The sequence below is a fragment of the Equus caballus genome, chromosome 14 (genome assembly GCF_041296265.1).
Source record: "Equus caballus isolate H_3958 breed thoroughbred chromosome 14, TB-T2T, whole genome shotgun sequence".
NCBI lineage: Eukaryota > Metazoa > Chordata > Mammalia > Perissodactyla > Equidae > Equus > Equus caballus.
This window is the reverse complement of record NC_091697.1, coordinates 49,816,667-49,844,083: the sequence shown is the minus strand read 5'-3', so window position 1 is coordinate 49,844,083 and position 27,417 is coordinate 49,816,667. Positions and strand designations below refer to the sequence as shown.

The following is a 27,417-nucleotide window of genomic DNA, read 5'->3' as shown; positions in this document are numbered from 1 at the left end:
ACTTTCACATTAGCACTTTTCTAGTTGTGACTGTGAAGCACAGTTGTACCCTTAAAAAAGGCTGTACCCATTCCCCTAAAAAAGAGAGTGTGAAAATTTCAGGTGAAATCTCAGGACCTTTTCCAAATGGAAACTAAGTTGACTAAGTTGAATTGCTGTTGTTTCCCTGTGATCTCCCAAAATGTAATGCAGTTTTGCGATCTCTAGGCTGCTCTTACAGAGAATATGATTGTTTTTATTAAGCTGACTAGTGTATATCCTTTCATTCCAGAATGCTTCCAGGACCACTCATGATGTACCAGTTTCAAAGAAGTTTCATCAAAGCTGCAAGTAAGTCTTATTTTTGTCACAGTTTTAAGGGGAAGGGAATAGATTTTTCTATTTCAAAGAACAGTCAGCATCCCAAAAGAAATATTATCTAACCTTTCTTATTCTGCATGTAAACTACCCACACATGTGCTCATGAGACTGCCACAGAATGAAAACGAAACCAAATCAGGATTGCTGAGGGCCTTGCTACCACGTTGGATTTACAGTAGAGGAGAGAAACTTCAGAAGTGTGTTTTTGGGGGTGGAGAGAGGGGAGAAAAGCAAGTTTGCCTTTCTAATTTTGATTATTGGAGTTTGGACTCCTTGGGTTTTTTCCAGCCCTTGAGTAGCATTTTGCAGAATGAATCAGACTTTGCACATTACCTAAACTGAGCATTGGAGGTGTTTCCCTGAATCTGACACCATTTATATAACTTTCCAGTCCTCTTTCTGTCATGGCTTCCATTTACAGCTTCAGATCATCTTCAGCTATATCATCTAGGTCCCTCACATCGTGTTACTGGTATTAAAATACATAGGGATTAGGGGCAAGCTGCCCTAAGTGTACTGGAATCTGTCTACGTGGGGCAGGCCTCCTATAAGGGACAGTAAGATTCTCTATCAGATTTAAGTCTGGCATGAATCCCCACAGTGCTATTATGTCGAGGGCCTGTGCCTCTCCCAGCTTCCTTTAAGCCTTCAGAGTTTCTTTACCCTGGTAACTACTACTGCCCTGATTTAGTAGCACCTAATGCTCCAGTGGCCCATAGTTGTCCCCTTAACATGGGGAGGGGAAAGACATGGGAGAAAGCTGGGAGTGAAGATAGTGTTCTTGTGATTTCTTTCTCAGGGAAATTCCAAACCCATGGCAACCATTCTCTTATTAAACTCACATCAGTCCTATAAATAGGTGTGGTGAGTACCATCAATCTACTTCCCAGAGAAATGAAGCCGCCTTCCCGAGTTCATCCAAGAGAACATGACAGGCCATGATTTAGGTTACGGGTTGGCAGAAAGATTTACATATTTTATCTGTCATTGCTTTCTTCTACCATGCTGGTTGTCACACATGACTTGAGAATAACTGGACGTTTCTTTTGATTCCTTTGATGCTGTCTCGAGGTGTTATTTTGATATTTGAGACCCTTGCAATGTTGTTCATGTGCAGTTTGTTTATCACTTGATGAGTGCATAAAGTTCCTTGCTTCCTTGAAATAAAGCGGTCACTCCGGGGAGCCAGCTGCTCCCAAGTTTGTTCCTGCTCTGAGTTTGCAGTTGACTGGCTCCATTTCATCTTGTCATCATTTTGGCTTGAATTTTTTTGGTAGTCATTTTTTTTAATGAACTCTATTATAGAAAGCACCATTAAAAGCACTTCTAGATCTAGTCGTTCTAGTCTTGAGTACCCAGAGCGGAATCTTAAACCTTGAGAAATCCTTAGCCTGTTAGTGCCCAACCTTTGGCTTCCTTTGATTTTTGTCTTGTAAACTGTAACACTGATCAAATATTACGCCCCTCCTTCCTTTGCAGAGCTGGAGAACCAGGAATCTCGGGTCTCTGAAATCCACAGCCTTGTTCATCGGCTCCCAGAGAAAAATAGGCAGATGTTACAGCTGCTAATGAACCACTTGGCAAAGTAGGTTTAAAACTGATTGCTGGGCCCTTTTCTCACCCCTAGAAAGTTTTTATCTTAGCACTAAAGCTGGTCTCAGTTCTGCTTACGTTTCCCTTTCCCACTATTGCATCAGGTATGCTGGAGGCTTAGGAAAGAAATGTGTGAAATGTTAACTGCAGTGGACAACAGCAGCATGTGCCAGATGGTCTTTGCAGAGGAGGCTGGGGAAGTGCCTGTGCAACCAGGCTACCAGGCCGAGCTTTCAGGGGTTTTTGCTCTTGTGATGATCAAGGGCAAACAGGAGTAGGTCATCCATGAAACCAGGTCACCAAGTAGAGTTTTCAGGGTTATGTGTTCTTGTGATGCTCATGGGAAAACAGGAGTGTGTTGTGGGTTTACAGACCTTGGATTTGGGGTAAAGAGGCCTGGATTCTAGAGTTGACTCTGCTCCTAACAGGCTACTGACTTCTCAATTCCGTAGTTTCTTCATCTGTCAAATATGGATAGTGTCATTGATTTTTAAAGTTATATATATTAAAGCCTTTGAAGAAGCGTAGAGAATAAAAGAATTAACTTTGGTAAATGCCCCCTTGCCCTCTGAGATAATCAGAGCATTCAATGGGGGCCTGATTTTCCTGCTAGGAATATTTATACTCATGGAATAGTTTTGAAGTTTTGTGTGTTTACTGTTACTTGACCCTTTTAGGAATGGTCTTACTGACTTCCCTTGCTGTATCAGTCACTACATGTGTGTATGTTCTAACCTCACATTGACTTTGACGAATGTTCTTGATTGGAGACTGGAGCATAAGAAAAGACAAGTGTATAAATAGTTAAATTGTTAAGCCCTACATTCTGCTGAACTGATGTGTTATAAATTTGGCCCTTACCCACACTTTGTTCGTGCCATTAAGTCATTTCTTTGGGATAAGTTGATGCTCTGCTGAGAGAGATTATGATGGTCCTTTTTCATATTTCTACCAAGCTCTTGATATTACCTTTTGAAGAGAGAGTATGTATGTTACCTTGAAGATTTCCACGTCTTAATTATGAGGAAGCAAGAGTGTTTTGCATGTTGATGAGAAGCAATTAGGCAGAGTCAAAGGTTGCTCCATTATTGGTGAAATTTTTTTTCTTGCCACACCATATCAGAACTGCATGTCCAGAAAGAATTAAGCCTAGCAGAGAACGTGCAAGTTTGCAAGGAGAATGCTCAAAAGATGTTACAGAATCCTGATGAAATGTGTTTAAAGTAATGGGAAATGGGCTTTAAAAAGTAACTGCCCATGCTTTGAGATGACGGTTTGGTGCCTATTCAGCACAACCCAGTCAGGCATTTGTTAAACTGAAAAGCTGGTTTAGTTGCAAAACTGCACACTTGAAGGGCCTGCACCTAAACTGAGGAAGTTCCAGGTACGTACTCCAGCATGTGTGGAAATGCTCCTGAGTGCTTTATGGCCACCAGGTCTTAAGGAGGCCCCAAGCCTGCTGGGAGCAGCTGGAGGAGACGGGTTAGGAACCAGCTGAAAGCAGTGGGGCTTTTCAAGCTGTGCAGTTGTGATGAGAGCTTAATTGGACTGAGAGAGACCAAGAGTAAATGGTGATCTAGCAGAGCTGGTACTGAATTTTCCTGTTTTTAAATGCCTTGTGGAGTGTTGGGAATCTTTAAAGACCAAAAAAAAAAAAAAAAAGATTAAAACAACCTCTTAAGGTAGATCTTGAACAGTGGAACCTGTTCATCTTGTGGTGGGTGCTTCACTTTCTCCCTCTTGTTCCACTCTGTACTCTCACAACCCCATTAAGTTCAGTCCATCTTTGTCCCTAACCCAAGGAGTGGTATAACTGGAATATGCAAGTTACAGCTGTGACCTTGACTTTTTGCTTTCTAACAAATTTAAACCAATTGTCTTGCTGGGGTTATTTATTTTACTGCATTTCTGGAGCATTATGTCTTGTCTTTGATACTTAACAATGGTTTTCTTTGGTTCTACGAGGTTACTGGCATTTCTTTGTTCATTTAATCATTAAGAAATCTACATATAGACAAGCTCTCATGCCTGTAATGTGAGGTGGTCAGAGTTGATGTTAGAAGACACAGACACCAGTTCTCAGCATGCTGTGTTCTTGGTCTCTGGAGCCTCTGGATTTAAAGTGTCTTGGAGGAGATGGGTATAAATGAGCACTGCTGAATCCAGTATTTAGGTCTGAAAAAATTCTTTGGCACCCAGAGGAGTTCTAAGATTCCACTTAAACTCTATATTCTCATTTACAGCACTGTCCTATTTTAAAATCTAGCAGTGAGGGAAAGTTAACTTGGGACAAGGCTTTTGTCTGTCTCATTGCAGTTTTCTCAGGTTCATACTCATCCTGGGATACGCCTGAGCTATTGTTCCTCTGGTCTACTTACTTAATGATCAGCTTCCTTCCTAAGTTTTGGTTTCAGGGCTGGTTCTGCTGGAAAACCCAGTGTTTACTTCTCTTATTACCTACTGCGTTTGCCCTGTGCATCTCAGGCATCTGGTTCAAAGGGAAGACATTTGGTATTGTGTATTTTTAAAGTACTCTTTTGAAACACTTTCCAAAATTGATTTCCTTTAGCTGTGGAGGCAGAGTTAAGATATTTTATATTTAATCCCAAGTAGAAATGCATTCAGAGGGAAAAATAGTCTTGTTGGGGGTGGGGTGGGGGGTGGGAGGTAGGGAAGGATAAAAACTCCAAACCTCCAAGCAAATGATTGCCAGAGTGCATCCAAATCACAGAACTCTTGGGTTTGTTTCAGACCTCAGAGGGAACCTAGAAATTATAGGCAACTATGTACATATTTTTGTTGTTCCAGCTTAAATCTGCTATGATAATTAGATGTTTTCTCTTTGGATCCTGGAATCTAGTATACAGCGGGAGTCATGCTCCACAGAGCGCGGTTAGCACACCTGGGGTGCTTGTTTACATTGACATCGCTGGGCCCACCCCTGATCTACTGAATGGGACTCTGCCTGGGAATCTGCATTTCTGGTTTATTTCCCGGTGATGATGCAAACAGTCTTGAGAACCACTGGTCTAGAGAATGGGCCATGTACAGGGATTTTCTTGGAGAGAGAAATGGTACTGAGAGGAATGGATTGAGATTTAGGAAGGTATTAGAAATAGGAAGAAGCAGCTCAAAGCAGTGAGTTCAAAAGGGAGATTTTTATTTTCATAATTAAATTGCTAAAGACAAGTCTGGTTTGGATTTCCCATGTTTTTACGATTTGACTTTGCATTAAATTGAGTGTTTGGCAAATGACTTTGTTTTAAAATCATGCATAAAGCATTTTTAATAATAAAGGAAATCATCCCCCGTTAGCTGTGAGATCTTGTGGAAATCATTCAATCTCCTTGAGTCTCAGTTCCCTTTCAGTCACGTGATTCTGTGTTTTTATCAGGTGAGGGGGAGGTGGGAGAAAACAATTCCCAATTTTATCATTGTAGAAGGAAATAAGAGTAGATGAGTAATAAAGCCTAATTTCATAGTAGTTCCCTGATGTTTACATATTATGATGACTCCAACTATGTTGTATATCCCCACACATTCCATTCATAGTGGCTCATCGTAACTTTATTACAGTGTTTACGCTGCAAGGGAGGATTTCAAAGGACTCTCCATACATCAGAAGTGGCTATTAAAAATACCTTTTCTCAGCTAGTTTTCCCAAAACACTTATTGAGAAATAAATCTTAGTCTCTTTTCTTTTTTGTAGCAACTATTCCTTCGTTGCTAGGGTGTTGTTGGAGAGGCAGAGCCCTTTTCCTGCTTCTCCAAAGAGAGATTACTTATGATGCTTTGGGCTGCAAAAAACAGAAAATCCAATTCAAAATGGCTTAAACAACAAAGGAATCTATTGTCTTATTGCACAAAATCAGTCATGAGGGTTGGTCTCTTTTTTGGCTCATGAAGTACTCAGGTTACTTCTGTGGTCCTGCTCACAGCCAGCCGTGTGGTGGCTAGCTCCACTCAGAGTCATAGGATGTTGCATTACATCTGTACACATTAGTGGTTGTCCAGAGGCAGAAAAGGCATTACTTCTTCTTTGAGTCTCTTTTTAAGAGCTACAATGATACTTTTCCCAGAAATTCTCCAGCAGACTTCCTGTCACATCTTATTGGTTTGAAGCAATCACCGGCCAGAGGAGTGGGACCACGATGATTTTTTACACCAACAGGATTTACCTGGGTCACTTGTGGGAGGCATGGATACCAGTGTAAAAGCAGAGCTCTGAGTAGGCAGCCCACAGTGCCTTTGCAAGCAGTCTTGTTAAAATGACGTTTAACAGAGAGCATTAAGTCTATTGAATGATCTTTGCATGGTATGCTAACTCCATCAAGATATACGGGACAAAAAGGCCAGTTGGGGAGGGAAAATGAATACATTTGCAGTGTGGGCACATATACACCAGAATTCCCAGATTTGGGGGCGGGGGTGGAAGGTGAGAGAAAGAAGTGAAGAGGGCAAAATCAATTTTAGTCCCGTTGCTGCTTGCTGATTCTGTATTGTTCTTTTCATTACTCAATTGTCTAATGCTTATTTGGATGATCTGTTACATGTTGTGACTTTCCAGAAAGGACAAAATTCTGTACGTTGCAGGGATCACGACAGAATATTGTGGAGCAAATGCTTGGCATACAAGTGAGACCTTATCAAAATATGTAGACTCCATTGTCTCAAGTTATCAAATGTTGAGATCTAGTGGCTTGACTATTTTCTCCTTCCTGTGACTGGAGTCTGAGTACTTCCAAGCATCCCTGCACATTAAGAAGGATGTATTCATATTTCCTTAATGACCTAGAAGCAGAGTGAATTGGGTTCATGTACAAATGCCTGTGGTTACAAAGAAAGTCATTGCTAGGCCTTGGCACCAAGGAGGATGGGCCCTGGTGGTTAACTAGGATTCCTTGAAGTTCTTAAGGAAGGATCAAAATAAAAGGAAGTAGGCATGGATACTTGGCATTAACATTTATCTTATAGATACCCTAATATTCTTTCTTCCTCCAGCCCAAGTATAGAATGTAAGATTTAGCTTAGTGTAGAGCTGTTGAACACATGAGAAGAGCTAGTTATTTCCTTGCCATCAAGACTAGTCCAAACAAAATAGCTGTGGAATTTTACAAAGCACATTTAAAAGAAAACAGTACTTTTGAAGTGATGGCTTTCTAAGATGGAAAGCTGCTCTGGCTGCTTTTCCTCGGCCATACACCCTGGCTCCTGAACCTTTCTTCTCTCTAGTAACCACTGGACACCCACTGCTGCCGGTGCAGAATTGCTTGGCTGCTGGGCCACCAGTGGTGTGGCCTGATACCTCCATGGAGCCACGTTGACCACATTCTCCAGTCCCATTTGGCTTCTGCCTCATTGATTCCTATCCTGAACAATAGTTTTGGTGATTTTAACCCCTATCTCTTGATGAATCCATCCACTTTTCTCTGTCTTCATCACTACTCCCGTGGTCCAAGCTGTCATCATCTCTTTCCCAGACTGCTTGCAAAGCCTCCTCCTGGCTTCCTCTGGCTGGTGGAGCTCTGGCTCCCTTCCTGTCCACAGAATGCATGCTCTGCAGCCAGGGAGCTTGGAACACTGCAAATCTCAACTTGTGATTCTCCTACTTAAAAGAATTTCAAAGGCAGCTTTCCCATTGCTCTTAAGATAAAACTGGATATGGCCTCCAAGGCCTTGTTTGGACTCGTCCCTATCAGACTTTGCAGCCTCATCTTGTATCCCCCATGGTCACCACTGCATCCCTACTATGTGGCCCACAGTAGACACTCACGAATATTTGTTAGGTACAAGCATAAGTCTCTTGACCGTTTCTCAAACATGCTCTTCCCTGCTCCCTCTTTTTGCCTTTTGCAATTCATTTTCCTCTGTCTGGAATGGTCCCTCCCCAGCCTCTGCTTGCCAAAGTCTACTTCATTCTTTAGCCTCAAATGCCGCTCCTGCAAGAATCCTTTCTGCCTCAAGTGCCCTCTCACTTTGCTAAACTCCCATAGCCTTTGCTTAGTCCTCTCTTTTAGCATGTATCACATTCCACCTGTGGGACAGTTTACCGGGTGTGTATCTTCTCACTCCTACTAGGTCATAAGCTCTTAGGGGATGAGCGGTGTGTCTTCCTTTATCTTTGTTTCCTACCTAGAGGTTGCAAACAAGGGCCTTCACCCAGAGCAGCCCACACATGTTCTCTTTGGTATTGTTGACCCACACATTACTGTTTTTAAATTTTGGACAGGTTTCCAACATTTTTAACTGGGGTAATTTGACTAAGAAAATTCAGATCTCCTTGCTAACAATTGGCTGTAATTGAGGCCACACCCTGTCCCCCTGGGCATGCTCTCTTCGCTTCCCCTAGTTCCTAACAGTCCCTGTTGTCTCTTGAACCTGGCCTACTTCTTTCATGCCCCCGACCTGCCCTGGTCATGGTGTTGGCAATTTGAGTTTTCAACCCCAGGCCTGCCTATCTGCTGATCCCAAAAGAGGGGCTCAATATTTGGTGGTCATGTAAATGAACCAGTAGAAATAGGCTGGGCGAATTACTTCCCTGACCAGCTCTGTTTTTCTCCTGAACGATTTGTTATTTCTAATAGATTGGAGGTCCCCAGAAGAAGTGGGAGATACTGCTTTCAGGCCTGTTTATGTGTATGGGGTGGGGAGGAGAGTGTATTTTTTTAAGACTAAGAATGGGATTCTCAAAGGACCTTCTCGAGCTTTTGTTGGCAGAGCCAAAGGAAAATCTACTTAAAGGGACACTGCAAAGAGGACAGCCACATATCTTAAAGCAAACAGGCAACTTAGCACTTTAAATTAATGGAAATGCAGAAGAAGAAATCAGAGCTCAGCCCTTATTTAGCCTAGCTGCCAGACTTTCACTTACTTTCAACCCAGGAATTTCTCTGTTCTATGGCCTTCCAGCCTTCAGGGTTAGAAGGCGGAAAGAGATACAAGTTCAGTTTAAATTTTTTGCTTTAAAAAAAAAAAGAAATTCCTGACTTCAAGGAACTAAATCTTTCACATCATACGAAACACCCGTTCTAAAAGGGGAAATTCTTGGCTTCAAGCTGTTTATGCCAGGCAGTCTTAGAGCTCCTTTGATTTGGGACTCTTGTTTGTTTTGAGTTGTCCACTTCTGTTTGGGTTAATTTTTTCAATGACTTTCCTGTTTTCTGATGCACCTCTCCCTCTTTTGAACTCATGGAGTTTCCTCTCAAATTCAGGGAGGAGTGAAGAGGAGGATGCTATCTTTTCCTTTCTTAGTGGCTGCCCCCATACATTTTGGGGTATTATAAAAGCGAGAGTATTAACAAACAGGAACACGACTTAGTTTCTTCTTTGCCAGCCCTTAGCAGAGCCAAGTTTTCTTTTTTTCTTTCTCTTTTTTTTTTGTCTCTTTCATTTCTGATTTTATTGGAGTCCTCTCTTTTCTTGGTGAGTCTAGCTAAAGGTTTGTCTATTTTGTTTATCTTTTGAAAAAACCAGCTCTTAGTTTCATTTATCTTTTCTATTGTCTTTTTAGTCTTTTATTTCCACTCTGATGAGTCAGATTTCTTATGCCTTGGCCCTGGGAGTGGTTTCGTTAAATCTCTCTCTTTTTCCCTGAGCGACAGTGACTAGCCGATTCACTCACACTGTTTGGGCACTGAAGCCCTCTCTTGCTGCGTCCTTTTTGCATTGCGTGGTGAGCTTTGTCTGCGACACTTATTTTCTTACTCTGACTGGTTTCCCAACCAGTTCTTCATAACTGTTGTGGGTCAAATGTGGCAGCTGCAGCGAGGCAGCTGGCAGACTTCTAGGTAGCTACAGTTCATCTGTAGGGGCTGAGAGCACAGTGGTTAAGAGAGAACATTCTGGAGGCAGACTGCCTGGTTTTGCCCTTGGTTCTTTTAAAACCTGTGTGAATTACTTCAATTCTCTGTGCCCGAGTTTCCTCATCTGAAAAAGGAAATATAATAATTGTATCAGAAACTTTAAGTCAGCACATCAGATTCTCTTGGTTTCTCAAACTATGTGTGTTTCAGCCACCACTGCAGTGACCAGTTGTGTAGCCTCCAGCTTGCTTCGTGCAGATGCAGCCTGGTAGCTTATGTCCTCATGCCCACAGCACATGCCTCCTGCCTTTTACTTCTCACCCTAGGGACGCATGACACAAAGTGGCATCCACACAGGTACAACTTGAAAGCAAGGGGCTATTAACAGAACTTCAAGGGGAAACATGTGACTGGTGGGAGGTGGGAGCTGGGCATCCTAGAGAGCAGTCATTAGACAGCATTTTGGAAGATGGTCCCAAAAGACTGAGCAAGAATTGGTGCTTGATCCAGTGGCTAGCTTCTCTGCCTCCTTCCCCCTGAGAACTCCTAGTAAAGTAGTATCATATGAGCCTTTACCTCTGTGTCTTCTTTCTGGGAAACCTAAAGACAACAATAGCACCTACCCTCTTAAAGTTGTTGTGGGGATTAAATTAACTAATCCACATAAAGCTCTTAGAAGAGTGTCTGGCACATAGTGCATCCTCCATAAACATAAGCTTTTACAGCCTATTTGAGAAATCAGGGGATGGGGGAAAAGGATCATGGAGCTATGCCTTAAGGTGAGGGACACCAAAGGGGAATTGGTCAAGCAATTAAACCAAAACAAGTCATTTTTACTGACAGAATGGGGCTCTCTTCACAGTTCTGTTAGTGGCAGCAAAACCCTTCAGGCTGGATGCCGAAAACATAGCTCATACAGCTCTTATCCACTTGGGAGACTTTTGTGTGTGCATATGTTTATTTTTGCTTTGCTTTCGTTTTCTTGGCAGTCTGTGTGCATTTGGCCCAAAGGGCCGAATATCAATCTCATGCTTCCTAGCAAAGGATGAGCCAGCACAGGGTCAGCTGGGAGAAAGAGCCATGAATATCTGCTTTCAGGTCATACCTCACACCAAGCCTCACACTTCCCTGTGAGTGTTGAGGGCTGTTCATGACTCAGATGCCCCATGGAGCAGTGCACCTGTTTGAGAGAACAAGTCGTGTGGGGCTGATTTCTGTGAGAGGCTAGCAACTGCTCACCCTCGCCCTCATCCTCCTGCTTCTTGGTGTCGCAAGGCTGGCTTCATCTCCAAAGCAGCTGTCTTTGCTGCAGTTTAATAACTCTTAATTTCCTGGAGGGGAACGACACATTATATCATGACGATTCATCTTAGTCTGCACGGTCTGGAAATTTCCACTTGTCTTTGTGATCTTTGAAATGTTTCTCTTTGAGGGAGAATCTGACTTGCTTTCCTTCTTAGTTTGACAGCCCTCTCAGATGCTGTTCTCAGATTAAACATTACTGTCCACTGTGAAAGCTGTTCTTATTGTCTCCGGTTTACCTCTTAGTACAGTCTTCACATGAATTTCCCTCCCCGAGTTACTGGAATCTGTATTGAAGTATTAATCTCCACTCTAAGGAAAGTTGTCCTTGTATTCGTCTTCATTCTGTCCTGGTAGACACTTTTGGAGTTTACATCAAAAGAGGGTTTGAAGAAATTCAAATTCAGGCGATTTGAATTTTGCTACCAGTCCTTTCTACTTTCTCACATGCATAGAAATGTTTTTTCGGGGCTGGCCCTGTGGCTGAGTGGTTAAGTTCACGCGTTCCACTGCGGTGGCCCAGGGTTTCGCCGGTTTGAATCCTGGGTGTGGACATGGCACCGCTCATCAAGCCATGCTGAGGTGGCGTCCCACATACCACAACAAGAAGGACCAACAACTAAGAATATACAACTATGTACCTGGGGGCTTTGGGGAGAAAAAGAAAAAATAAATAAAATCTTTAGAAGTGTTTTTCTTCAAGCAGTTTAGCGTACTGATTTAGTGTTTCCGATTGGTATTGTAAGTGTAAATCATTATTTCTTTGTCCTATGCGGTAGGTGGTAGAGGAACCCAAAATGTTTGACTCGTTTTATCGCAAGCAGATGTTCCTGTGCATTTGGAGGTGCATAGGATTTGATAGAACAGGATCACTATTTTATTAAAGTCAGACTTTCAGTGAAAACATGGGATAACCGTAGGCCTCAACAAAGAGTTGGTATATTAGGTCTTTGTTTGTAAGCAGTGGAAGTCAACCATGGCTAATTAAAAAAAGGAAAGAAGGGAATTTATTGGAAGTCTTCTGGGTCAATCACATAGTTGAAAGTAGAGTTGAACCATCCGATATTGGAAAGCAACTGCAACGGCCCTTATGTGCCTGGCATCCTACTACATGTCCCTACGCCACTCACTCTTCTCTTCTAGATGCTTGTCTCAGATCTTCCCTCCTATTTCACTGAGAAAATAGATGTAATCAGGAGAACTTCCACAAGCTACTACAAGCATATCTATACCTGTGCCCATGTTTCTACCTTCCCTCCGTGTGTAATAGAGGAACAGTCAGTGCATCTACCTGAAGGCAGTCCCTTCACTGGCACTAGAGCCAATTCCCTGTTGCAGCCAGAAGGTCTGGGCTCCAGTGGGTTTCCCTTTACTTTTCAGTCTCTGCTGAATCATCAGCACATATTGTAATTTCTGCAATCCTTCACAAATAAAAAGACAAAATAACAAAACAAAAAACCATTCTCCATCTTACATCCCCTTCTAGATACCATCCCATTTCTTTGTGCTCTTCTCAGCAGAATGTCTCAAGTAGTTGTCATGTTGCTGTTCCCACATCCTCTCTTGAACCTGCTCCACTTGGGCTTTTACCCCCACTGCTCCACTGAAATGCCTCATGTTAGTGTTGCTAGATAGTTTGAGACTTCCCTCCCCTGATCATTCTGAAGGGTTTACCACAGTTTCTCACTCCCTCCTTCTTGAAATACTTTCTTCACTTGGCTCCCAGGACACCACACTCTCCTGTTCTCCTCCTGCCTCCCAGCTGCTCCTTTTCAGTCTCCTTTGCTGTGCTCCAGGACTCAGTTCTTTGGTCCTTAGACCTGATCGCCCCTCTTTCCCTCCTCTCCCCTCCCTAATGAGGTCTTGCTCTCAGCTTGCAACCTCCAGCCCCTGTGTTCCCTACTCACTGGCATTGCTTAATTTTTTTCCATAGCACATATCACCATCTAATATGCTATATATTTGACTTATTTGTTTATTCTTGTTATCTTCTCTCTGAAATGTAAGGTCCACGAGGTTGGAGATTTCTGTCTGCTTCTGCGCTTTGTATCCCTAGCACCTAGAACAGTGCTTTGCACATAGTAGGAGGCATTCCATAAATATTTGTTGAATAATGAATGAAATAAAGGGTGGAAAGTATCCAGGGTACTCATGGGTACCCCTTTGGAGCACTACCTTTGGAATGTCTCAGCTCCGACCACCTTTGTCCTCTTGTGATTCTGTTGCAGGTTAACATTCCTAGTGAAGAGAGTTGTAGTGGCCTCTCTTGGATAACACACCCACTTCTGTGGCGAGGCAGTAGTGTAGCACTGAACTGACATTCTTGGTAGGACCACATGTAATGGGAGAGGGGCAGTCCAAAGAAAAATTGAATGCCATTATTCCAAGGATGCTGGGCAGGTAAAAATATCAGGTCTTCACAAGAGTTGTGTTTGCTTAGACTCAATTCTTTGCCTTAGAGATCCCTGTGTTTTATTGAAAGCTTCAGGCTTTGGCACAAATATTAACTCTATGGTGGATCTTACAGGTGCCTGGTAACCCCAATATACATCATTATGTAGAAGATGGGGCCATCATAATGATACATATAAAACAGCAGACATAGCATTCGGATATTTCTCTAATGCGTGGTCACACAGCTCAGATCCCCAGAATACTTGATTCTTTCTTTTTTGCAAGAGCCAGCACTTCACAAAAGCCTGGGACATCCCTTCAGAGCATGTCTTCAGACTTGCCGTGGACCCAGAATCCTCTCAGTCGTGTTTGATGGAGTGAAGGTGTTTGCTTGGCTCACCAACCCCCAGAATTGGACACATGTAAACATATTTCCTTAAGTCACCAGGCAAATGGGAGTTTCCCATTTCACGCATGTCTCTCAGTCTGACTGGCTAGTCAGTTCCTGTTCTCTCTATTGAAAGAGAACCTTGACATTTTGCTTCTTTAAGAACTACACTTTGCTTCTCACTAGAACTGCACTTAAACTGCTTTGCATGCTGCCTGGTTAGGAGTTTCCCTTCCACAGTTGTTGCTTGTTCCCCAAGGTCGTTCTCCCAGATGGTTCCTGAAGCAGAGAGCACTGGCAGGACTGTAGGTTATCCTTTCCTTGTCATGCCATTACTGTGTCGTGACTCTTGACATGAACAGGCCCATCACAGATTGTTTTAGTCATGGGTAAGTGTGATCTTATTTGGTTGAAACTGAAGGCAAACCTTGTGCAAATGTCTTAATGCTTTCTGCTCCTTCTAATGCTCCCCTTAGGAGATGGGAGAACCCAAAAATGAATTCCTAATAAGCGAATCCATAGAGGACCCAGAATAGTGCCTTATTTTCAAATAAAGCCAAAAGAAAATGTTCCAAAGTGAAGCACTTTCAGTAGCAAACTTTCTACATTAACATGCCAGTTCCTGTTAGAGGAGGCCTGTGCGCTTTGGGATTTGACGGCCTGTTAAAACCTGTGTTCTCTGGTGTTATTGATAATCAGGAACATCTCTGAGGAAGCTGACTTGGACAGAGCTGGACTGAGATAAAGAAAGACAGCCTAGCTGGCATCATTCATGTCAACATGTATTAATTTATTGAGCACCTGCTATGGACAAGGCACTAGCTTATCCAAGATGCTAATTATTTATTTATATTTGGAGGTGGTAGGAGAGAGCATTGGTCCAACAGGCAAAAGGTTCTCAACCTGAGTTTTTACAAACTCACTTTATGCACGATCTTGAGCAACTTTACCAGGCCTTAGGTATCTTCATCTACAAAATAAGGGGGATTATTTTTGTATTAAAAAAAAAAGCACAGACGCACAATGCAGTTAAGGAAAACAGAGTCTAGAAAGATAAGCCACCAATATCTTAACTGTTGTTATCTCTCCATGCTTGGGTTTTCTTCTCCTGGCTTCTTTATTTTTGAATTTTTATAAAATGACCGTGTGTGCTATTTAGAACGTTATAATTACTTTTAATGAGTGGACTCTGTGACTCTGAGCCCCTTTTAACTTCAAAGACATCTATGATTTTACGCACAGGACTGGGTACAACAGAACAGGACAGTCAATCCTTGGGTATTCCCAGGCAGAATCTCTTTTGTCTGCCCCTCTGCTCATTTGCATTTCCACCTGGGAGTGGGCAGCAGAGAGAAAGGAGGATACATTTTAGCAGTGCTGGAGATGGTGGCAAAATTTTAACCTGAAAAGGCTTGGGGTTTTTTCCCCAACTAATATTACTAATGACTTTTAACTATACCAATTTTTTTCTCACTTCCCCAGCCATTAGTTAATTGAATATGAGCTTACTGTTATGGTAGAACTGGTTTAAAATAAAATAAAAATAACACCAATAGAAAATGGCATTGTTTTTTGTTTCTGTGTTGTCTTTTTTTTTTTTTTTTAGGAAGATTGGCCCTGAGCTAACATCTGCTGCCAATCCTCCTCTTTTTGCTGAGGAAGATTGGCCCTGAGCTCACATCTGTGCCCATCTTCCTCTATTTTATATGTTGGACTCTTGCTACAGCTTGGCTTGATAAGCGTTTCTAGGTCCACACCCAGATCCAAACTGGTGAACTCTGAGCCACCGAAGCAGAGCGTGCGAACTTAACCGCTATACCACCGGGCCAGCCCCTCCATGTTTTTGTCCTATTTTCACATACTATGAGGGTCCACTGACTGGTATCCTCTATAGACCCCTTTCTTCTCCTCTTCTATTCCATCTTTTCCAGCCTGTCTGGTGTCCTGAGCTTTTTCCACCTACCTCTTTGCCCAGATCTGCTAGAGCAGAGGTTGGAAAACCCTGCTGTTGGTTTTTGTTTGGCCCATAAACTCAGAATGGTTGTTTACATTTTAAAATAGTTGGAAAAATCAAAGGAAGAATAATATTTCATGACACATGAAAATTGTGTGAAATTCAAATTTCAGTGTTCATAAAGTTTTAATGGAACAGAGCCACACTTATTTATTTATGTATTATCTATGACAGCTTCTGAGGTACACTGGCTGATTGAAAAGTTGCAAGAGAAACCACATGGCCCTCAAAGCCTGAAATATTTACTGTCTGGTCCTTTAGAGTGCAGGTCCACCAACGCTGTTCTAGAGCCTCCTTTTTCATTGGATGTCTTCAAGCTAAGACCTGTTCAGAAGTGCTAACCCATTTAAGACCCGTTTATCGAGTGCCTACAGCATGCCAGATGCTGTGCTAGACACAGGTATCAAAGACGAGCGTGATGCCTTCCCTGTTAGGAGGAACTCACAGCCTGGAGGGGAGCGTGGACATGTCCACAGGTAAACTACAGCATAGATCTGTGTGCTGGTGCCCAGGCGTGAGTTACAGCTGTGGGAAGTCTGAGCTGGAGCCCTGGCTCTACTTGGGAAAGCAGGAAGAGAGGAGGTCATCATTAGGTAATGGATAACAACCCCTTGATAGCTTAAAGCTGCCTTGTTCTACATTGGTGACTTTTAATTTCAACACTAGAATTGTTCCATTAAAGTTAATTGTTACCTACAAAAAGAGTTATCATAGTAACTCTTATCTTGTTATCAAATAACAATGTTAATAGAAATTTAACATTTCAATTGTACATAAAAATGATTACTCTATTACATGATCAACACTTTAGAATATGTAAATAAAGATTGTAGAGAATGACTTTATCATCATCAAAATATAAAATTTTCTTCTAAGAGTGACTGTTAGTTATCCACTTATGGTCAAAGGGGAATGGATTTTTAGATTAAAATTACAATTTTCATTTGCTTTAAGTTTTATTTTTTTTAATGTTTTTCAGTGTATTTTAAAAGGCTTAACTCTACTGTACTAAGGATGTTTGCTTTTTTTGTGTAAAAAGGAGGTCCTGGGCCCCATTTAAGATCTCCTGAATCACAGTGTTGGGGCTTGGGTAGGAAGAGCAGGGACTTCTGTTTTATTGATTTATTTATTCGCTGAGGAAGATTAGCCCTGAGCTAACACCTTTGCCAGTCTTCCTCTATTTTTTGTATGTGGGACACCACCACAGCATGGGTGGCGAGTGGAGTATGTCTGTGCCTAGGATCTGAACCCATGAACCTGGGCCACCAAAGTGGAGCGCATGGAACTTTAACCACTCGGCCATGGGGCCGAGCCCAGGGACTTCTATTTTTAATAAGTTCCCAGGTGATTTCTTTCTACACTGAAGTCTGGGAACTACTACTCAGGATATATGAATTGAATTTCAGATGCATTTTAAAAGATTATTATTAACTTTACTTTTTTTAACTGTTTTTTCTTTCCTGTCATCTGCTGTCAGCCCCTCAAGTTCTCCACGACAATGTAAAGGAATCCTTCTGACCCCAAACATGCCCTCTCTCCTTCTCTTCCTTTCTTTTATTTGGGGGGAAAAAAATTAGAGCAAAATGTCCAAAAGACCATTTGGAATATATATTTGTATATTTAGAATATATGTTTTGCTGTAATTTTTCATGTGCATATTTATACATGTGTATGTCTAGATTTATATCACAGTTAACATTTGTCCTATTTGTTCTCCTTCTCTCATGTTAACACTGAACTCCTCTTTTGGCTCCTCCCCCGTTCCATTTCCTTTTCCCTCCAGTGGAAAGTTAACATGAATTTTAGTGTATTTGAGCTAAATTTTGAACTATATTTTGATCCTTTAAAGTTGATTTTTTGTGTCCAAATATAGACATATGGTATATGTATGTGTGTGTCCTAATTTCCATAAATGGTATCAGAGTGTACTCTCATTTCTCAGCTTGTGTTTTTCACTCAGTTGTATCTTGAGATAAATGCAAGTTCATTCCTCTAAATGCTGTGTAAATATGCACATGTCATTTATCCCTTTCCCCTGTTGATCAGCACTTAGAGTGGTTTCTTATTTTTTACCATTATAAGCGATGCTGCAGTGAACATCTTTGTAGACATTCTTTTGCACATGTGTGAGTTTTGGCAAGATATATATCTAGCAGCAGAATTGCAGGGATATATGCAGCTTCATTTTTTTTCAGATATTGCCAAATTATTCTCCATAAAGGCTCCATTAGTTTATATGCCTGACATAGTTTTCATTTGGAGCGGTAGATAGATATAGACTCAGAATACTTCATGAGGCACATCTTAGGTCCCAGGCAGTGCTCTGAGTTCCTTGAGTGCATTAAGTGTGGGAGCTGGGACATTAGCATCTAACCTGAAAGGTACGAGATTTAAGCAGAAGTTAGCTAGGCTCCGGAGGTTGGAGTGGAGGCCTAGAATATCAGGGTAGAAAAAGAACCAAGGAACCAAAGAGGAGAATATCTTCATAGGATTACAGACAACTCATGTTGAACCCCCCAGAGAGATCTGACATAGAAACACCCCAGTACCTGTCCTCATTGTCCTCACTGGGACCTTAGCAGGTCCTGCTTATTCTAAAATGTCAAGGCTTCTAACCTTAGCAGCAGCCTCCATAAAATAGCCCTAGCACCCAGAGTCCAAGCAGCTGCAGACAGAATCGTAAAGGCCTCCCTGCAGATGACTGGACTCCAGGCGCTCCTGGCTGCAACAGGTTGCCGTGGCTGTGGGGAGCCACATTTTCTGGCTTGCAAAAATAATAAGGCCCTGCCAACTTCTTTGTGGAAGTCTCTTTTGAGGATGAGTTTGAAATTTCTAAGTGGTATGAGGAATTTCTGAAAGCAAACTGTGCAAAGAGAAGTCTGTCTTTCTGGCTTTGGATCTGCAGAGGCGTCTAAGGCCAGGAACATTCACTGCTCTGTGGCTTCTCAGGGTGGGGGAGGGGGATCTAGCTGTGGGTGCCTGGGGGTTCTCCTGGGTGCAGGCTGAGCACACCTCTCCTTCCCCAACCCTGGTGGCAGGAATATCCTTAAGCCCCTGATTGCCTCTCACCTTTGCTGCCAGCCTCTAAAGGCCAGTTAGTCTCTGCACGCCCTCTCATCTGTTACCACCACTGGAGCGAACCAACACATAACTACTGTGTTTCTTACCTCCTGTGAATGGACGGGAAGTGGAAGCAAGGAAGCTAATGAGAGAAAGAAAAGTCTGAACAAAAACTAGGTTCCTGTATTACCCAGCCAATAACATTATGGTAACTCAATAAAAAATGTTTACCTCCAGTTAAAGTAAGCCAGGACACCAAGGTGTTGTGTTTAGCAGGGGTGGGACTAGGATGAGGCAAGAGAAACACTTGGGCTGCAGAATTTAAGGAGGCAGTGACCTGCAACAAGCCTGAAAATGACAGCCTCTTTAGCACTTCTTTAAATTTTAAAGAGGCGCTTACTCTCAAGATTGTTAAAGGTTATTGCCTCTTTAAATTTTGCACCCAGGAGTCTCTCTTGCGTCACTCTAGTCCTGGCCCTGGCTTGGTCTAAATTCCCATTTTGGGCTTTTCATCAGCATCCAGACCTGACTCCTTTCTCTCATTTCCCTCAGCTGTCGACAGTGATTGACAGAGCTAGAGAATAGATATTGGTTCCGTCTGTCTTTAATTGGCCATCTCAGACTACGTCTAGAAGTTTATAAGAGACATTGGGAAAAGGGGGTTTCAGATACAGAATTTGGGTTTAGAGAGAACTTTTCAGGAATGTGTCTGTTGCAGCTGAGCGTGGATAATTGAAAATTGCCCCTCTCCACCCTTCACATCAGTAATTGAAAGCTGGCTCAGTGTACCACTGTGGTGAAATAGGAACAGGTGGTTTTGATTTGCTTAGGAACTAGAAGAGCAACTTTAGAGACTTGAGCAGCATCTGAGCTCTTTGGGCTTCTTAAGTAGTTTGTCCATGGCTGGCTGGTGAAACAGGTGATTGTGGTGGAGCCATTTAAGTGAATCAGTAATAGAATCAATGAAATTTACATGGCATTTTTGTTTTAAGAAACCAATCCTCCGGTCATGCACGTTATCTCCTTGCCGTGCTCTGTGAGTTTGAACCCCAAAGGTAATTTCCAGCTGAATTGGGCAAGAATAATATTGGCCATGGAGAAGGTCTTGGGATTATCAAGTTATCTTATCACACGTTTAACTTTTTCTTTGGGTTCTCATAATCAGTCCTGCAGAAGACTTTTCCCTCCCTCCTTTGTCTTATGCTCCACTGGGAGTACTAAGAAGCTTAGCCACATCTGAGTGCAAAGTCAACTCGGGAAGAGTAAAAGATGGGAGGGTGCAGGGATTTATATAGTTGGACAACCAAACAAGTTAGGTGGGGTAAGCCCATGAAAAAAGAATTTTCTTTATCCTGACCTATTGTGAAGTAAGCACCTTCTGCTTTCGAGACTGCTAGAGCAGAAACCCACTGCCCAGCCCCTTTCTCCTTCTCTGTGTTTACCCCTGCAAGCCTGGAGCACCTCTGCTTGCTGGCTTTCACTTTGGCCTTTGCTACCAGGCTAAGGCTCTCCAATCTTTGCACTTAGCGGGAGAAAGGCAGACAAGGAGATCACCCAGGAGCTCAGTTAGCCGTTTCAGTGTTAACCTCACTGTGCAGCTAATTTGATTATCACATTTAACTGAAAACACCTGCAGGGTCTGCCAGACAGTACAGCTGGCCTGGTATCATGGGCCTCATATGAACTCTTCTCACTGTCAGACAGGGTTAAGAGGAGGTGTTTTTAAATATATGTTCCTTGTTCAGGCCTTGGATCAAGTACTTTAATCATTTTGATTGCTCCTTGGGACAGAACTAGGATGCACAGAGGACCTGTTTTGTCTTTGGACTCATGTCCCTATAGCCTTAGCATGGTAGTGTTTGTGGAAATTGATCCAATGGTGCTGCATGTCCAGGGAAAATGAGCTTGTTTGATGCAGGCTATGCAGGGCCTGGGTGGAATCCAGAGTTAGGAGGTGAGATACAGAATTCTCTTGGTGCCCAAACCTAGGCTTATATTGCCTCACGTTGTCTTCTCCCCTTTTGAATGACCAAGCCAGCTGTCATCTAGCTCCAGGGCATCTGGATGGAGAAGATCTAATATGGAGCCCCAAGAGTGTGAGCTAGCTGTGGGTAATGGGGCACTTGGAACTACTCAAACTTGAGTTCAGATGGCCATTCCAGTAAGGGAGTGCCTGCCTTTCTGTTGCTTATAAGATGGGCATTGGCCTGATCTATATAAAACTCCTAGGATCCTTTCACTTATTCACTCTTCAAATATTGGGGTGCCTGTTACATCAAGTGCTATTCTAGGCATGAGGAGATAGCAGTGACCAAGACAGATAAAGTCCCTACTCTCCTGGAACTTAAATTTTAATTGAGGAGAGAGGCAGGTAATTGCAAATATTCATTGAGCATCTACTCAGTATTATGTCCTGTGAATACAGCAGTGTATTTTAAAAAAAATATATAAAAATGTGAGCTCAATCTATTATAAAGACAATTTCAGGAGGTATTAAGTGCTCTCAGGGAAGGGTGTGCAGTTAGAATAGTGAGATGAGGCAAAGAGCTGTTATTTCAGGTGGTCGGAGGAGGCAACAGTTAAGTCATTACCTGAATGAAGTGTGAGAGCAAAGCCATATGAAGAGTTAGAGGAAGACTCTTCTAGACAGAGGGAACAGGAAGTGCAGATGCTCTGGGAAAGGAAGGTACTCATCGTGGAAACACACTTGGCTCATTCAAGGAACAGTAAAATCAGTATGGCACAAGCAGAATTTGGAGAGCTAAGCAGGGGCCAGACCAGGTAGGGTTTGGGGGAGCCGTGGGAAGAAGTTTGAATACCATTCTAATTGTAATGGAAAGCCACTGGATGGTTCTGAGTGGGTGAGTGCATGATTTGTTTTTGTTGTTGTTTTCTCCAAGATCGCTCTTTTGCTCTCTGGAGAATGAGCTGAATGGGGTCAAGAGTGGAGTCAAGGAGATCAATTGGGAGACTACTGCAGTAGTCCAGATGAAAGATATCGGAGGCCTGGACTGGGATGGTAGTGGTGAAAGTGGTTAGAAGTGGTCAAATTTGGGATATACTTTGAAAACAGGGCCAACAGGATTAACTGATGGGCTGGATGTTGTATGCAATACGAATCAAGGAGGACTCCTGGGGTTCTGGCCTTCTTTTTTTGGTGAGGAAGATTGGACGTGAGCTAACATCTGTTGCCAATCTTCCCGCATTTTTTTTTCTTCCCCAAAGCCCCAGTACACAGTTGTATATTCTAGTTGTAAGTCCTAGTTCTGCTATGTGGGATGCTGCCACAGCATGGCTTGATGAGTACTTTGTAGGTCCATACCCAAGATCTGAACCCACTAACCTTGGGCACTGAAGCGGAGAGCACAAACTTAACCACTGCGCCACTGGGCCAACCCCAGGTTCTAGCCTTCTATGGGGCAGAAAGGAGGTCTAGTTTTGTTGTATTCATGTGGTGGAGTGGTCAGGTGTCAGGAGTGAAGATATCAAGAGTTCTATTGAGAGCTCTCAGCATATAGATAATTTTTTTTCATATGTATCAATGTGAGATTAATGGGATCACTGAGGACAGGTCTGTGAGTAGAGGAGAGGTCCCAGGACAGAGTCCTGGGCACTGCAACATCTAGAAATGGGGAGAGAATGATCTAGCAATGAAGACTGGAAGGAGCAGCCCCTGATCATAAAGAAGCCCCTGGCTGTGTCCTAGTTAGAACTCATGCCTTACAGGATGAACCAAAACCGAACCTTGGGAGACTAAACTTACCATTTGGGGAATAAATTACTTGGTTTATTTAAGGTAATGACCGTGTAGTTGGTTTTCCATGGGTATACTTAGAAAACTGTTTAAGAGTGGAAGCCTTGGACTCAGACAGACCTGAGTTCAAATTCCAGTTACACCACTTACCAGCTGGGGGCCGTCCTGTAAAGTTTCTGACATCAGGTCCTCTGTGTCCTCATTTATAAAACAGGGAGAATAGTAGGGCCTACCTCAGAGTGATGTTGTGAAGATTAAGTGAGTTGATGCATGGAAAGTGCATGTCACAGTTTCTGGCTTGGAGTAAAGGCTTAAAAATGGCAGCTTTTACCTCACTAACTCTTTCTCAGGGTCTTTTGCTGGGAATGTTGAATACTTGTAGAATACTGCATTTTCTACTTTGCATTATTTGGTCTTCCTTTGCTATTTATAACTGCTCTTTGGTATCTGTTGCTGGCTGTCAGCTTGGTGATAATGCCCCAGTTGCTTCAGCCTTAACACTTGCCCCAGTCCCCGAGTCAAGAATTGTATCACCCTGGAAGTGTTAGGAGAAATTCCTTCAGGGTGAATGAACTGGGTATTCTTTCTGGTCTGTTGCAAGACTATGGAGCTGTGTTGACTGTTCCCATCCAGGGAGAAAAGTTTCCATCACTATTTGTCTCTGCTCAGAAGTCAAGTGGAATAAGAATTTATGCTCAAGGATTTATGAACAACATAAAGAGTTGAATAGTAAAATCACTTTGCATTTGTTGAAGACCTACCATGTGTCAGATGCTTTCAATATCCAGTATCTACTATCATTGCAAAAATCCCAAAAAGCGGATATTGGGGATTTTTAGTTTACAGAGGAGAACATTGAGATCCAAAGAGTTGTGTAACCTGCCCAAAATCACACTGCTACCAAATTTCAGTGTCAGGAGATTCAAATCCTTAGCCCATTTTTTTTCTCATTACATTCTACGTTCACGCGAACATTAATTATAGATCTGAAACCAAGAAGATGGGAATTGGTATATAGCTCACTTTAAGCAGAACTGTCCTTCTAATGTATTTTGTTTCCTTTTGAATTTCACAAAACAAGATTATTCTTTTTCAAATCATAAAAGTCTAAGTGATTTAGTTTTTCCCATGGTTGCTGTTTCAATGGCTTTTATTTTTCTACAGAACTTCACAAATTTTGATGAGTTTAAAAAATTAAGGGGAAAGGTTGATGTTGCTTACCTTTATTTGGGTATTTATAGCTAAATATTTTCATGTATTCCTTAAGGCAGAATCATCACTGTTGAGTGTACGGTTTTCTGTAGCACACCAATAAGTTGCAGTTACTAAGAATCTTGGCAGAGTTTATTCATCAGTTGAGGACAGTCCTTAAAGCACCTTTGGGAAACTAGAGCTAGAGGTTTTTTTCTTTCTCTCTTTTCTTTTTCCCCTTAGTCACAGGCTGCATTGCTTCCTAGATGTGATCTAGTTTATGTTATTAATGATCTAAGCCACAGGCAATAGTGGCGGTCCTCAGGAAGCTGGTTTACCATTTAGAAATACTTCTTAAATTCTGGCTTCATTTCTGCCCCAAGTACACCCTCCAATAACTGTCCATTGATCAGTTTTACTGTAGCCAAATTTATCTTTGTCAGCCTGTCTCTCTTCTTCTCCACTCTGATGTTCTTTGTGGGGTGGGAGATCAAATCTTGTCTGACTATCCCCAGCATCTGGTCTATTGGCCGCATCATAGGCATACAGTAAATATTTTTCGAATTGAGAAGAATCTCCTCTTACTGCTTAACTCAGATTCAATATATCTTTATCCCATCTTATATCTTGGGACTTCTCTCATAAGATGGCCTTGAGCTAATTCATTTGCAGAGAACCAATTTCAAGTTGTTACACATGATAAAATTATAGCGCAATTTTACAGCAAATAATGTTCTCCAAGATGAGACCCTTTTCCACATCCACTTTATTGAAGATGTCTAGGCAGGATCCAGCTGCCCATGTCATTGACCTTTGGATCATGCCACCAGCCCAGTCCATCCAGATGCGTTGAAAGTATAGTGAAAACTGTAATTGAGTGAGAACTTAACCTGAAAAAGACTCTACTTTTAATGACCCAACTGTAAGGGATAGCTTAATTTCCAAGAAGATTTGGGATCACAACCATGATCACAGTATTCCCCATCAGCTAATCCCACTTAAAAAAATTAAAAAATGAGTTTTTCATCATATGCCATTAAAATAGAAGAAGAAAAGAAAAGAGGAATGAGACAATTTGGTGATCTGTACCCAGCCATGGGCCCTGGATTCTCAGCTCCCTGTGCTGATTGATTTGCGATGGCTCATCAAAGTGGATTTGGAATGCATGGAAAAGCTGCACACTCCTTTTTGCTTCTTTAAGTGGAATGCATGGAGTGCTTATGGGAAGTTTGGCAGGAGGGCACGGGAAGGCTTATGGCCTGAATTTCCACAGATTTGGAGGGACGCATGTTTGTAACCAAAAGGGAGCCCTGCCCTTTTCACAGCCGTATTTAAAGCCGAAGTCTTTAAGTACTCTCCAGCGTAGCATACTAAGGCATGCTTGATCTGGAAACTACTTCCTCTTGCCTCACCTCTCTCTCCACTCCATGTCAAAGGCTTGATGCTCTGGGAATAACCAGCTGCTTGCAGAGTCCACAGACTTAGACAACTCTCTGCCTTTGCTTATGCCCATATCTCCAGCTGAAATGCTTTCTGCACAGGTAGAATTTTTGGTTCTCCACCCCTGCCCTGTGCATTGTGCATACTGTAGTCACAGCTTCTGAAACACTTGATTCACCTGTTTTTCTTCCTCTCTGTTATAGGACAAGCTCCTTGATGACAGACCCAGTGTCTGCCTCGTCATTGGTCCCACTCTGCCTGGCCTGCTGTAGGTGCTTCACAGAGCATCCTCTGGTGGGAGAGAGTGAGGGAGGCCTTCACCAGATAGTCCCACATAAACATGCAATTAAAAACTGCAGCAGGGTACAGGGACTGTCCCTAATTGTGGGGGTGGGGGGAGGGGTAGAGAGGTGGAACTAACATCAAAAGGATTGGAGGAAGTTAATTGGGTGAAGAGAAGGGGCACAAGGGTAGAGGCTCCCAGATAATGGCACTTTGAAGGTGAGCAGTGCAGTAGGAGCAGAGAGAGGAAGAGGCCAAGGTGGAGATTAGTTTAGGAGAAGTCAACAGGGGCAATGATATCATTGTGTAGATATAATTTCTAAGTGAAGTCATTAGTCTGAGTTTCTTAGCTGGACAGGCAACACTGACAGCCAGATCCTGTTCATGCTGTCCTTGTCCCAGACTTTGAGGTTGGTGATGGCAGATGAAGAGTGCTTCAAAGCATTGTTCAGCTAAAGCAAGTGTTGATCCCTTTCAGCTGAGTTTGAGTGAGTGCCAAAAGTTAGCTGAGGAGTTGCAGCCCTGATGTGGCTGGGGGGTGCAAGGAAGGAAGCAGCCCTCCTTAACCAAAAGAAGGCCCTGAAATTCAGGCTCATTGGAAACCATCTTGGTTACTGAGATGGTCTCTAACTTTTTTTTTTTAATGGTTTCTTATAGTAATTAAATAATTTTGGCTGCACTTGTCCGTGTTATGCAAGGAAACTTTCAACCTCTTAAGGCTGATAGAGTGCTCATCAGTGATTTTCACAAAGAGGCGAGACAAAACTCTTGTTTTCATCCTAGTCTTTAGTTGTCAGAGCTGGTCATTTGGGGTTCCATATGGTGGCTGCTAATGCACCTTCTACTGACAGTGAAAGATCAGGAAGTTGATCGTATCTTTGTTGGAAGAATGTTTTTCTCTCCAGAGTATCTGGAAAAAGAATTGTAAAGCTGGATATAGCTGTTCTGAGAACAAGAAAACTTCCAGTCCCCTCTGGCATTGCTAAAATGACACAAACCCATTGTGTGTCATTTATATAGAATTTCAATTATGAGGGAAATGAACTTGGACCTCCATCTTTATTTTTAGTTTATCATACAGGCAACTTTAGCCAGTACACCTAGGTCCCTGAAGCGTAGGAAAGTAAGAAGTGACCTCAAAGAGCCATCAGTCCTAACCCTGGGTTCCTGTCAACTTGGACGTTGCTCTAGGTTTGTTAGCTGGAGATTGAGCTGATCTTCCTTGTATTAGTCAAGGTATTTCCTACCTTCCTAGCACTGTAGGCTTTGCGGAGATGCTTCCAGCATGAATTCTGTTCAGTAGCCCAAGTCCGTATGGTTATTCTTCCCCCTCACTGGAGGCCTTCATAACACAGAAGGGATTTTAGTCAATATAGAGGGAATTGCTGGGGAGGATCGGTTCCTCCCCTGCTCGGACCTCCATGGACACCTGGAGCCACAGTAAAGTTTTAGATCCTGCTCTCTGTCTTTCAAATATTTATTGATGTTGTCTCTTTGGTGCAGCTCCTGCCGTGCAATCTGCTTAATTTTACAGGCCTGCTGGGTCACATTCCATTAAGTTTTCCAAGCACTAGATAAAGTGTTCATCCCCGTCAGTGGCATTGGGACCCACATTTGTTATCACAGCGCTCAGATACACTGTGCCTTAAGATCTGTGCAGAATCCGGAGTGCAGTCACTGCCTTTTTGGAGTGCAGACCTTCCTGGTCATGGGGCCCTCCGAGGCATCCACGTGTTACTGTGACTTCTTACACACATTCATATCATGGTGTTGCAAGGCTGCCCTGTTGTTTCGCTCTGGGGAACCAGAGCTGTTACCACTTGTGCTATAAGAACTT

General features: G+C 42.6%; 1 protein-coding gene and 1 non-coding gene across 6 annotated transcripts in view; both read left to right on the top strand.

The window, feature by feature from the left end:
• Nucleotides 1-27,417, top strand: part of ARHGAP26 (Rho GTPase activating protein 26) — a 424,411-nt gene that overhangs the window by 261,122 nt on the left and 135,872 nt on the right. For all 5 annotated transcript variants that reach the window (XM_023617500.2, XM_023617501.2, XM_070234027.1 and 2 more), the window contains exons 16-17: nucleotides 272-330; nucleotides 1,840-1,945. In XM_023617500.2, coding sequence (XP_023473268.1) covers nucleotides 272-330; nucleotides 1,840-1,945 — 165 coding nt within the window. The remainder of the gene's footprint in view (nucleotides 1-271; nucleotides 331-1,839; nucleotides 1,946-27,417) is intronic.
• Nucleotides 18,466-18,604, top strand: MIR9162 (microRNA mir-9162). The gene has a single exon (NR_128236.1). It is a non-coding gene; the product is annotated as a microRNA mir-9162 (primary transcript).